This window comes from Pristiophorus japonicus, unplaced genomic scaffold, assembly GCF_044704955.1.
Source record: "Pristiophorus japonicus isolate sPriJap1 unplaced genomic scaffold, sPriJap1.hap1 HAP1_SCAFFOLD_589, whole genome shotgun sequence".
NCBI lineage: Eukaryota > Metazoa > Chordata > Chondrichthyes > Pristiophoridae > Pristiophorus > Pristiophorus japonicus.
In genome coordinates this window covers 37,835-51,605 of record NW_027254498.1, presented here as the reverse complement: position 1 = coordinate 51,605, position 13,771 = coordinate 37,835, and the positions used below count along the sequence as shown (strand labels likewise).

At 44.3% G+C, this 13,771-nt stretch overlaps 1 protein-coding gene across 7 annotated transcripts in view; it reads left to right on the top strand.

Moving 5' to 3' along the window:
• Window positions 1-13,771, top strand: part of LOC139255166 (rho family-interacting cell polarization regulator 1-like) — a 173,328-nt gene that overhangs the window by 139,005 nt on the left and 20,552 nt on the right. For all 7 annotated transcript variants that reach the window (XM_070873884.1, XM_070873886.1, XM_070873885.1 and 4 more), the window contains exon 9: window positions 10,879-10,922. In XM_070873884.1, the coding sequence (XP_070729985.1) occupies window positions 10,879-10,922 (44 nt within the window). The remainder of the gene's footprint in view (window positions 1-10,878; window positions 10,923-13,771) is intronic.

Here is a 13,771-nt window from a genome sequence, read left to right as displayed (position 1 = left end):
CCTGGGGCGGGGGTTTGATGCTGTGGGAGACCCTGGGGTAGGTTTGGTGCTGTGGGAGACCCTGGGGCGGGGGTTTGATGCTGTGGGAGACCCTGAGGCGAGGGTTTGATGCTGTGGGTGACCCTGGGGCGGGTTTGATGCTGTGGGAGACCCTGGGGCGGGTTTGATGCAGCGGGAAACCCTGGGGTGGAGTGTTGATGCTGTGGGAGACCCTGGGGCGGGTTTGATTCTGTGGGAGACCCTGGGGCGGGTTTGATGCTGTGGGAGATCCTGGGGTGGAGTGTTGATGCTGTGGGAGACCCCGGGGCGGGTTTGATTCTGTGGGAGACCCTGGGGCGGGTTTGATGCATCGGGAAACCCTGGGGTGGAGTGTTGATGCTGTCGGAGACCCTGGGGCGGGTTTGATGCTGTGGGAGACCCTGGGACGGGTTTGATGCAGCGGGAAATCCTGGGGTGGAGTGTTGATGCTGTGGAGACCCTGGGGCGGGTTTGATGCTGTGGGAGACCCTGGGGAAGTGGTTTGTTGCTGTCGGAGACCCTGGGGCGGGGGTTTGATGCTGTGGGAGACCCTGGGGCGGGTTTGATGCTGTGGGAGACCCTGGGGTGGGGTGTTGACGCTGTGGGAGACCCTGGGGTGGGGTGTTGATGCTGTGGGAGACCCTGAGGCGAGGGTTTGATGCTGTGGGTGACCCTGGGGCGAGGGGTTGATGCTGTGGGAGACCCTGGGGCCGGTTTGATGCTGTGGGGAGACCCTGGGACGGGTTTGATGCTGTGGGAGACCCTGGGATGGGTTGTTGATGCGGGAGGAGACCCTGGGGTGGGTTTGATGCTGCGTGTACTACTGTGTAAGAAGGGAGCTCAGTTAACCAAATCCAGCCTGGCATCTTCTTTACATGTCTTGTATTGTTTCCAAGTGTGGTATGGAGTGCCTTTACACTAAAAGGGGAGATTGAGGGACGAAATTTATCTATTTGCATTTGAGTTGTCTAACCTCATTTAGTCGTACAGTATAAATAGGCTTTGTATTTGTCACAGCCTTGTCAGTGCACTAATACACAGCCACAGAATGGCTATCACATTGAGATTTTTTTAATCAATCCAGGTACTGATATGCCTTGGTAGCCCAATATTGTTGTAATTGCCAAATTCATCAAGGAAATAAACTCCTGGGATCTCTTAATTGAGGTGCTGTACATCAAATTAGTGATGATTTGAAATACAAATTGTGAACATTGCCTGTTTATTTTGTGATGAATCATTTTGTTCAACCAGCCAGCTGATACCAATCACTGCTTTTTAAAAATAATAATTGCTAAGTTTGGGTTCTTGTCAGTTCTCTCAAACTTCTGATGAACATGGCACAGAACTTTCTATTCTAGTAACTGGCAGTTTTACAAATCTGTTTAGATGCAAACAACTCAAATTTTAAACCTGACCAACCAGGCCCAGAGTGGTAATTGCATTTGTACAACAGACCAAAGTTACGTCATGTCGCCATTGATGTCTTGTGAGCAGGACTGCTGCCTTCTGCCCAGTCGAAAGCCAGACTGCGGCAGGGCTTTGGATAGAACTGCTGGCACATTAGGGGACTGAAGTCTGTCTTCGATTCAGAGGCTATCGGCAGTCATCTCTAAAAGTTCCAACAAGGCTGACCAACGGTCCAATTTTGAGAGAGGACAGCTGGTTGTCCTTCTCGTGAACAGTGTAGTTATCTTAAGAAAACTTGGAAAGACGTGTGACCTCATTGTAATGATGTCAGCAAATTGGACAGATATGTTTTTATGTAGTCGCTAAGTTTATAATTGAGCTCACATTGGTACCAAATCGAAATTTAGTTTTCATGCATTTACATAAAAATAGATTGGATTTTCTTTTAGTTAAACTGCAGCTATGTTGCCTTGGGAGAGCATGAGAACATTCTCAACTTTTTTTGTGAGAATGTTGTGTGATTTCAAGGAAACATCTGCTACAGATCAGTAGAGACGTGACTCACAAGAGACTACGTTAGTGAGGAGGCTGACACAGCAGGAAGTGGAGCAATGCTTTCAGCAAGGCCTCATGTTTTTGAAATTAAGTTCAGCAGTGCAAGATTTTTACAGAAATATTTTTTCTAACTCACCATGTACTTCCACTCATCAAAGACAGTACCTCGGCCCATAATTAGGAGTCTGGGTTCATTGCAGAGGTCCCAGCCTCACGGGCATTGTTGACACTGAAATGTTGCCCTCGCTCAACACTCCTGCCTCTGTAGAATGACTTGTTGCAGAGCTGGAAATGCCATAATCGATGTTCGTTTGAGCAGGAAAGGCCCCATGTGACTTACGTAAATACCATTTGGACTGTAGAACATGTAACTAGGGTCAAGCAGATTTACAATCCTTGGATGGAAGTAGGCCTTGTATGAAAAAGGAGAAAAATAAATCATGGCTGCTTTCATCCCATTCAGAATGCTTCGGCACTGGAGCTACTATTTCTCATCATTTTGTAACTAATGGATCTGAAATTGCAGTCGGAGGCTTCCTGCGGGCAAATGCCTTCAATCCGCAAGAAGACTACGCACCTACCCGGTGCCTCCGTATCTTCGGACTGTTACAGTCCAGGACCTGTAGGTTTAGGCCTGCATATAGGCCCACGTATCCCAAGTGTCCTTGGGATCACGTGGACCGGCCCAACCAATCAAAAAGGGGGATTCCATTTAAGAACATAGGAACATAAGAATTAGGAACAGGAGTAGGCCATCTAGCTCCTCGAGCCTGCTCCGCCATTCAACAAGATCATGGCTGATCTGGCCGTGGACTCAGCTCCACTTACCCGCCCACTCCCCGTAACCCTTAATTCCCTTATTAGTTAAAAATCTATCTATCTGTGATTTGAATACATTCAATGAGCTAGCCTCAACTGCTTCCTTGGGCAGAGAATTCCACAGATTCACAACCCTCTAGGAGAAGAAATTCCTTCTCAAATCGGTTTTAAATTGGCTCCCCTGTATTTTGAGGCTGTGCCCCCTAGTTCTAGTCTCCCCAACCAGTGGAAACAACCTCTCTGCCTCTATCTTGTCTATCCCTTTCATTATTTTAAATGTTTCTTTTAGATCACCCCTCATCCTTCTGAACTCCAACGAGTAAAGACCCAGTCTACTCAATCTATCATCATAAGGTAACCCCTTCATCTCCGGAATCAGCCTAGTGAATCGTCTCTGTACCCCCAACCAAAGCTATTATATCTTTCCTTAATAAATGAGACCAAAACTGCATGCAGTACTCCAGGTGCGGCCTCACCAATACCCTATACAGTTGCAGCAGGACCTCCCTGCTTTTGTACTCCATCCCTCTTGCAGTGAAGGCCAACATTCTATTCGCCTTCCTGATTACCTGCTGCACCTGCAAACTAACTTTTTGGGATTCATGCACAAGGACCCCCAGATCCCTCTGCACCGCAGCATGTTGTAATTTCTCCCCATTCAAATAATATTCCCTTTTACTGTTTTTTTTTCCCAAGGTGGATGACCTCACATTTTCCGACATTGTATTCCATCTGCCAAACCTTAGCCCATTCGCTTAACCTATCTAAATCTCTTTGCAGCCTCTCTGTGTCCTCTACTTAACCCGCTTTCCCACTAATCTTTGTGTCATCTGCAAATTTTGTTACACTACACTCTGTCCCCTCTTCCAGGCCATCTATGTATATTGTAAACAGTTGTGGTCCCAGCACCGATTCCTGTGGCACACCACTAACCACCGATTTCCAACCCGAAAAGGACCCATTTATCCCGACTCTCTGCTTTCTGTTAGCTAGCTAATTCTCTATCCATGCTAATACATTTCCTCTGACTCCGCGTACCTTTATCTTCTGCAGTAACCTTTTGTGTGGCACCTTATCGAATGCCTTTTGGAAATCTAAATACACCACATCCATCGGTACACCTCTATCCACCATGCTCGTTATATCCTCCGAATTATAGTAAATTAATTAAACATGATTTCCCCTTCATGAATCCATGTTGCGTCTGCTTGATTGCACTATTCCTATCTAGATGTCCCGCTATTTCTTCCTTAATGATAGCTTCAAGCATTTTTCCCACTACAGATGTTAAACTAACCGGCCTATAGTTACCCTACTTTTGTCTGCCCCCTTTTTTAAACAGAGGCGTTACATTAGCTGCTTTCCAATCCGATGGTACCTCCCCAGAGTCCAAAGAATTTTGGTAGATTATAACAAATGCATCGGCTATAACTTCCGCCATCTCTTTTAATACCTTGGGATGCATTTCATCAGGACCAGGGGACTTGTCTACCTTGAGTCCCATTAGCCTGTCCAGCACTACCCCCCTAGTGATAGTGATTGTCTCAAGGTCCTCCCTTCCCACATTCCCGTGACCATCAATTTTTGGCATGGTTTTTGTGTCTTCCACTGTGAAGACCGAAGCAAAATAATTGTTTAAGGTCTCAGCCATTTCCACATTTCCCATTATTAAATCCCCCTTCTCATCTTCTAAGGGACCAACATTTACTTTAGTCACTCTTTTCCGTTTTATATATCTGTAAAAGCTTTTACTATCTGTTTTTATGTTTTGCGCAAGTTTACTTTCGTAATCTATCTTTCCTTTCTTTATTGCTTTTTTAGTCATTCTTTGCTGTCGTTGAAAATTTTCCCAATCTGCTAGTTTCCCACTAACCTTGGCCACCTTGTATGCATTGGTTTTTAATTTGATTGGTTTTTATTTCCTTGGTTATCCACAGCTGGTTATCCCTTCTCTTACCGCCCGTCTTTTTCACTGGAATATATTTTTGTTGAGCATTATGCAAAGCTCCTTAAAAGTGCTCCACTGTTCCTCAATTGTGCAATCATTTAGTCTGTGTTTCCAGTCTACTTTAGCCAACTCTGCCCTCATCCCACTGTAGTCCCCTTTGTTTAAGCATAGTACGCTCGTTTGAGACACTGCTTCCTCACCCTCAATCTGTATTACAAATTCAACCATACTGTGATCACTCATTCCGAGAGGATCTTTTACTGGGAGATCGTTTATTATTCCTGTCTCATTACACAGGACCAGATCTAAGATAGCTTGCTCCCTTGTAGGTTCTGTAATATACTGTTCTAAGAAACAATCCCGTATGCATTCTATGAATTCCTCCTCAAGGCTACCCCGTGCGATTTGGTTTGACCAATCGATATGTAGGTTAAAATCCCCCATGATTACTGCCGTTTCTTTTTCACATGCCTCCATTATTCCCTTGATTATTGTCCGCCCCACCGTGAAGTCATTATTTGGGGGCCTATAAAGTACGCCCACCAGTGATTTTTTCTCCTTACTATCTTTAATCTCCACCCACAATAATTCAACATTTTGTTCATTAGAGCCAATATCATCTCTCACAACTGCCCTGATATCATCCTTTATTAACAGAGCTACCCCACCTCCTTTCCCTTCTTGTCTATCTTTCCGAATTGTCAGATACCCCTGCATGTTTAATTCCCAGTCTTGGCCACCCTGCAACCACGTTTCTGAAATGGCCATCAAATCATACCCATTTGTAATGATTTGCGCCGTCAACTCATTTACTTTATTTCAAATGCTGCGTGCGTTTAGGTAGATTGTTTTAATATTAGTTTTTAAACCATGATTTTTAGTTTTGACTCCTCCTGCAGCCCCTTTATATTCATACATATTGTCCCTTGCTATCACCTTATGGTTTACACTTACCCCAGTGCTACTCTGTTCTGTTGCCTCCTGCCTTTTGCATTCTTTCTTGGGGTCCTATTACTCTAACGAGCTCAGTGCCCTCTCCTGGGTTCCGAATACTCCTTGCATTGAGGCACCGAGCTTTCATGCTTGCCTTTTTATTACAATTTGACCCTTTAGAATTTTGCTGTATTGTTGCCCTTTTTGTTTTTTGCCTTGGTTTTCTCTGCCCTCCACTTTTACTCATCTCCTTTCTGTCTTTTGCTTCTGTCTCCATTTTGTTTCCCTCTGTCTCCCTGCATTGGTTCCCATCCCCCTGCCATATTAGTTTAACTCCTCCCCAACAGCACTAGCAAACACTCCCCCTCGGACATTGGTTCCGGTCCTGCCCAGGTGCAGACCGTCCGGTTTGTACTGGTCCCACCTTCCCCAGAACCGGTTCCAATGCCCCAGGAATTTGAATCCCTCCCTGCTGCACCACTGCTCAAGCCACGTATTCATCTGAGCTATCCTGCGATTCCTACTCTGACTAGCACGTGGCACTGGTAGCAATCCCGAGATTACTACTTTTGAGGTCCTACTTTTTAATTTAGCTCCTAGCTCCTTAAATTCGTCTCGTAGGACCTCATCCCTTTTTTTTTTACTTATATCGTTGGTACCAATGTGCACCACGACAACTGGCTGTTCACCCTCCCTTTTCAGAATGTCCTGCACCCGCTCTGAGACATCCTTGACCCTTGCACCAGGGAGGCAACATACCATCCTGGAGTCTCTGTTGCGGCTGCAGAAACGCCTATCTATTCCCCTTACAATTGAATCCCCTATCACTATCGCTCTCCCACTCTTTTTCCTGCCCTCCTGTGCAGCAGAGCCAGTCACGGTGCCATGAACTTGGCTGCTGCTACCCTCCCCTGATGAGTCATCCCCCTTAACAGTACTCATAACCATAATAGGAATGACATTTAAAAAAGCACTTTCACACAACCTAAATAAAGAAAAATCACAACATTTTTAAAATGAATAAAAATACGAAAAATGTAATTTTTTGAAAAATAAATGTAAATATTTTTAAAGGGGCCAAAAATAATCTAAAATTTTTGAATGTTTAAATGGTTTAAAAAATGTTATTTTAATATTAGTTTAAATTCTTGGGCCCCACACCTGCTTTTACCAGGCGTAAGAGTTTTGTGGGCATTCACTGAGCAGAACTTGAGCAAATAGCCGAACTCTGTGCCAGCGAATGTCCATTTCCAGCTGAAACTTGACAGATCGCAAGTTCTGTTTTTTTGCGCATGTGCAGAGCTTGCGGAAACCCGGAACTTGTGGGGCACTTATGCCCGCTTAGACTGTCATAGGCAGTGTAAAATCTGGACCATTAAATTAATAAAAAAATGTAACCCACTGGTCCACTGTTTAAAGCGCATCTACCGTGTTGCACAAATGGATGACGGGTAGCAAATGTAATGAAGAACTTCTGTAGTGATTTATTGATTTTTTTGTTCTTTGTGTTAGTAACCACTGCAGCTCATTTGGAAGCATGCTGATGCACTGCACTTTAGAGCTAAAGATGCATAGGTTGCCATCCAATGCCCTAGATGATCCCTTGTTAAGCTGCTTGGTTGGCATGGCGTAAAGAGACACTTGCATAATACAGATGCTTTCCTCAAGGTGGAGCAATCTAAACGAGCGTCAACCCACGCTCCCTTTGTCCACTTACTTGTCCAATATAAGAGCCCTGGCAGCCCATATGGCCAAGGGATGTGTGCGTGTGTGTGTTGATATGATGGGGGCTGCAGGGAAAAGAGAGTGACATTAGCAATTGTTGGGGGAGAGGATCAGGACTGCAGTATGTTGTATTGGGGTATGGGATCACAGATGGTACATGTTGTATTTGGGTGAACGAGAAGGGAAAGCTGGGGAGGGTGAGAATTTCTAACTCTCCATTTATTTGAATTGCCATGATTTAATAAGCTGTCTTCTGACATTACTGCAATTGACATTTTGTGCATTCAACAACATTTTCCAGCTATGCGGTCTGCCCTAAATGTAAAACACATGGAATGGACACTTTTCAATAACTTGTGCTGAACAGAGTTCTTTCAAGCATTGTCAGGCAATAGAGGAAGTCAAGATGCCACGTAACCCACAATAGGGTAATGCCAAACAATGATACTGGCTTTGAGCAGCCTTATTAAATATGCAAGGAGTGTTCAATCATTTCTAAAGAGATAGTTTAGTGACCGCTCCATTAATGGAGTATTTAAGTAATATTGATTACAGTTTCAAGTAATCAGTTCATGATTAATCACACAGCTCATGCCGCAGCTTATTTATGCTGCACTGAACTCTTCAGCTAACTGTGACTCAAAGAGCCATATTCTCTCTTGCTCATGTTTTGCTATCCTTCAGCAAACCCTGTCTGACTTGTAGATAGCCTCTTGTTGGTTTTTCACTACTTTCGTCAATGTTAATTTATTGAGTAAAATTATCCAAGAAAAGAGAGTTTGAAAGCTGCTGTGGAATTCTGTTTACAATTGGCTTATTTTGAGCTGGACTAGCCTTGAAAAGGGCTGCGTACTTGAAATGATCCATTGTGGGTGTTAGCACAAAGAATTGAACTGAGGAATATGTTTGCATGCCTCATCAGCAACTGTGAATATATAACTGCTGGCAGCCATCTATCCTTTCAAAATCTGTCTGCTGAGAGCTGGCAGTTAACGAGATCATGATGGAAAACTGAGTGGTAAGCATTTAGTTTAGGGCTTATAACTAAATGCAAATTATAGAAGAATAATTTGCTTTGCATATTGGCTAACTTTCAAACTTCACATTGCTGAGGATGCCTGTGTTGTATGTTTTACTGTCACTAACTGGTGAGCAGTTACAAAAGCAATGTCCGGAAAAAAGACCATCATCAATACAACTGTTGGTGCCTTCATGTTTGGTTAGTCCAACAAAAAGACCCTTCCATGGTGAAGTGTAGGTCAGGAAGTTAGCATAAGCACACAATGTAGTCTCCTGGACTGGTTTCAACCGCCTGAGGAGGTCGGAGAGGAATTTTCCAGATTTTATTCCCCATTTTGGCCCTGGATTTCTTTTGCCTCTCCCAGGAGATTACATGGCTGCTGTAATGTCTAGTCATGATGCTCCAGGGATCATGAGTATGGGGCAGGCTTAATAGACCAGCTGGTCTTTTCCTTTTTACTCCCCGTCATTTTCACATGTTTGTAAGTGCACCAATGGCAAAGACCTTTTATAATATTTTTATTTAAAGTTTCCATTAGATCTGGTGCTTTGTCGTTCTGGGCACACCTTAGGAAGGATATATTGGCCGTGGGAGGAATGCAGCATAGATTTACCAGGATGATACCTGGACTCTTAAGGGTTAAATTATGAGGAGAGATTACACAAACTAGAGTTTTATTCCCTGGAATTTAGACGGTTAAAGGGTGATCGAAGTTTTCAAGGTATTGAGGACAACAGAATAGGCAGATAGAGAGAAACTATTTATACTGATGGAGACATAGCCTAAAAATTAGAGCCAGACCTTTCAGGAGTGAAATTAGAAAACACCTCGACGTAGATGTTTGGAACTGACTTCCGCAAACGGCGGTCATTTTTAATCTCCGATTGATAGATTTTTATTAACCAAAGATGTTGAGGGATATCGAGTTAAGTCCCAGATGAATGGCGGAGCAGGCTCAAGGGGCTAAATGGCTTACTCCTGTTCCTATATATGTGTATTTTGAAGTGTTCTCATTTTTGAGTTTTGAGGTACTCTGGTTGTTAAAAGGTTCCTGGAACCCATCCCCACTAAACTGCTGACCATCCAACGTCTTTCCTGGCTCCCATGACGGCTGAGATTGTAAATAGTTCCTTCTCCTTCAGGTACTACTTGCCTTCCTTTCAAAACCACCATCATCACCTATGTTCCTAAAAAAAAATCTGCCCCTCGACCTATCCTTGCTAACTACCACTCCTTCTCTAACCTCCCTTTCTTCTTCAATGTCTTTGAATGTATTGTCACCTCCCAGATCTGTGCCCATCTTTTCTGCAACTTCATCTTTGAATGATTCCAGTCAGGTTGCTGCCCTGCTGGCAGTACAGAAACAGCTGCCTCTTCCCTCATCGATGTGCTGAGATACCATGTAGAGAATGGGGTTCTGCTTCACTGATGGCACCCACTCCTTGACCCTTCCACTGTCTTTGTGCCATCAGAACTGCTTGTCCGTCATCCAGTCTCGGATGAGCCATAATTTCCTCCAGCTAAATGTTAGCAAGGCCAAAACTATCGTCTTTGTCCCTGCCACAAGCTCCATACTCTAGCCACCAATTCCATCCCCTTCCCTGGCCACTGTCTGAGCCTAAACTAGGCAGTTTACATCTTCAATACCCTATTCAATCCTCAGCTAAGTTTCCAACACCATATCCCCTCCATCACAAAGACCACCTACTTCCACCTCTGTGACATCGCCCACCTTCATCCTTATCTCAACCCATCTGCCACTGAAACCCTCATTCATGCTTTTCTCACCTCCAGACTTAATTACGTCAATGCTCTCCTGACTGGCCTATCATCCGCCAGGCTCTCTAAACTTCACTTCATCCAAAGTTCTGCTGTCTGTCTTTCCTGTCCTGCTCATCCATTACCCCATCCTTGCTGACCTACATTAACTCCCTGATCTCAAACGATTCAAATTAAAAATGTTGTTCCTTCTATTTAAATGCCTCCATGACGCCACCCCTCCTTATTTCTGATGTTCTTTTATTTTTATTAAAGAAAGGGATTGTTGCATTTTATTTCCCATTCAAAAATCTTGCAAGCTATGGTCTGAAAAAATAATTGAAAATGGAAATGATTGTACTGTTTTTCTTAAACCGAAGTATGAACAGAGGGAACACTCACACATGCGAATCTGTTTGAGGATTCTCTAGTAGTCTTCCGAAGTTCAATGGTAGAAGGGGCATCACTCAGCTGAAGTGTCACATGAATCTTGACGTTTGAGTATTTCCCCCATATTATAATCCAGCTTTCCTTTTACTACCTAATAACCTGTAGCTTCTGCAGCCACCTTGTTCATACAGTAATGGTTTAGTGGCTGTGATTGGTGCTGTAGAAATCATAGCTTTCTTTCCTACATGCTAGTTTTCTATACATGTGTTTCTTCGAATAAAGTTCTCGTGTCTTGTTTCAGGGCTTGCGGGATTTGCACGCCTCTGCCCAGGAGACCAGTATGAGGTGAGAAACGATTTTAAACTGCTTATGAGAAGTCCTTTCTTTTATCTAAGCAAACCTCAAGGGTTCAAATTCTTTTTCTTGAACCACATTAAGTCAAGTGTTGCCCATTCTGAGATGATATGTTATTAGACATCATTTGCAAGGTGTAGAAAAAAATCATTACTTGGGTGGTGAATTAGTGAAAATTCTTCATCCTTTATAACATTTTAAGATTAACATGTCCTGCAATCCTCCTGTAGTTTGTAGCTGTCTTGGTCTGGCAATCAAAATGGGGCTTCTGCTTTCACAGAGTTCACTTAACCTCCTGACTCCCGGAGCCTTAATTAATGGTAGCAGTTTTTATTCCTCACGGAACATCATTCCTCCTCCTTCTCCCCTCCTCTCCTGAAGATGTTGACAGCTTGCTGGGGTATGGTTCCACTGGTCACCCACTAGTACTCCACCTTAACCAAGGGAGCATTGTTCATGTGTGAGCGACAGCAATGAGCTTTGGCAAGCTATTTCTTTTATTTTTTATATCAGTAAGTGAACTGTAACATTGTTATTACCAATTTAAGGGTAACTAAGGTTAAGACATGGCAGGAGAGCTCGGCCATGTGATATGCTCCTCCTGTACCATGTGGGAACTCGGGGACACTTCCGGTGTCCCTGGGCGCTACGTGTGTGGGAAGTGTATCCGCCTCGAGCTCTTGACGGTCCACGTTGCGGAATTGGAGCTGAGGGTGGATTTACTCTGGAGCATCCACGATGCTGAGAATGACGTGAGTATCACGTGTAGTGAGTTGGTCTTACCGCAGGAGAAGGGTCCACAGCCAGATAGGGAATGGAAGACCAGCAGGAAGAGCAGTGCAAGAAAGATAGTGTGGTCATCCCCCTGCAAAACAGATACACTGCTTTGAGTACTGTTGGGGAGGATGACTCATCAGGGGAGGGTAGCAGCAGCCAAGTTCATGGCACCGTAGGTGGCTCTGCTGCAAAGGAGGGCAGGAAAAAGATTGGGAGCGCGATAGTGATAGGGGATTCGATGGTGAGGGGAATAGATAGGCGTTTCTGCGGACGCAACCGAGACTCCAGGATGGTATGTTGCCTCCCTGGTGCAAGGGTCAAGGATGTCTCGGAGCGGGTGCAGGACATTCTGAAATGGGAGGGAGAACAGCCAGTTGTCGTGGTGCACATTGGTACCAACGACATAGGTAAAAAAAGGGATGAGGTCCTACGAAAAGAATTTAAGGAGCTAGGAGCTAAATTAAAAAGTAGGACCTCAAAAGTAGTAATCTCGGGATTGCTACCAGTGCCACGTGCTAGTCAGAGTAGGAATCGCAGGATAGCGCAGATGAATACATGGCTTGAGCAGTGGTGCAGCAGGGAGGGATTCAAATTCTTGGGGCATTGGAACCGGTTCTGGGGGAGGTGGGACCAGTACAAACCGGACGGTCTGCACCTGGGCAGGACCGGAACCAATGTCCTAGGGGGAGTGTTTGCTAGTGCTGTTGGGGAGGAGTTAAACTAATATTGCAGGGGGATGGGAACCTATGCAGGGAGACAGAGGGAGACAAAAATGAGGCAAAAGCAAAAGACAGAAAGGAGATGAGGAAAAGTGGAGGGCAGAGAAACCCAAGGCAAAGAACAAAAAGGGCCACTGTACAGCAAAATTCTAAAAGGACAAAGGGTGTTAAAAAAGCAAGCCTGAAGGCTTTGTGTCTTAATGCAAGGAGTATCCGCAATAAGGTGGATGAATTAACTATGCAAATAGATGTTAACAAATATGATGTGATTGGGATTACGGAGACATGGCTCCAGGATGATCAGGGCTGGGAATTCAACATTCAGGAAGGATAGAATAAAAGGAAAAGGAGGTGGGGTAGCATTGCTGGTTAAAGAGGAGATTAATGTAATAGTTAGGAAAGACATTAGCTTGGATGATGTGGAATCTATATGGGTAGAGCTGCAGAACACTAAAGGGCAAAAATCGTTAGTGGGAGTTGTGTACAGACCTCCAAACAGTAGTAGTGATGTTGGGGAGGGCATCAAACAGGAAATTAGGAGTGCATGCAATAAAGGTGCAGCAGTTATAATGGGTGACTTTAATATGCACATAGATTGGGCCAGCCAAACTGGAAGCAATACGGTGGAGGAGGATTTCCTGGAGTGCATAAGGGATGGTTTTCTAGACCAATATGTCGAGGAACCAACTAGGGGGGAGGCCATCTTAGACTGAGTGTTGTGTAATGAGAGAGGATTAATTAGCAATCTCATTGTGCGAGGCCCCTTGGGGAAGAGTGACCATAATATGGTGGAATTCTGCATTAGGATGGAGAATGAAACAGTTAATTCAGAGACCATGGTCCAGAACTTAAAGAAGGGTAACTTTGAAGGTATGAGGCATGAATTGGCTAAGATAGATTGGCTAATGATACTTAAGGGGTTGACTGTGGATGGGCAATGGCAGACATTTAGAGACCGCATGGATGAATTACAACAATTGTACATTCCTGTCTGGCGTAAAAATAAAAAAGGGAAGGTGGCTCAACCGTGGCTATCTAGGAAAATCAGGGATAGTATTAAAGCCAAGGAAATGGCATACAAATTGGCCAGAAATAGCAGCGAACCTGGGGACTGGGAGAAATTTAGAACTCAGCAGAGGAGGACAAAGGGTTTGATTAGGGCAGGGAAAATGGAGTACGAGAAGAAGCTTGCAGGGAACATTAAGGCAGATTGCAAAAGTTTCTATAGGTATGTAAAGAGAAAAAGGTTAGTAAAGACAAACGTAGGTCCCCTGCAGTCAGAATCAGGGGAAGTCATAACGGGGAACAAAGAAATGGCAGACCAATTGAACAAGTACTTTGGTT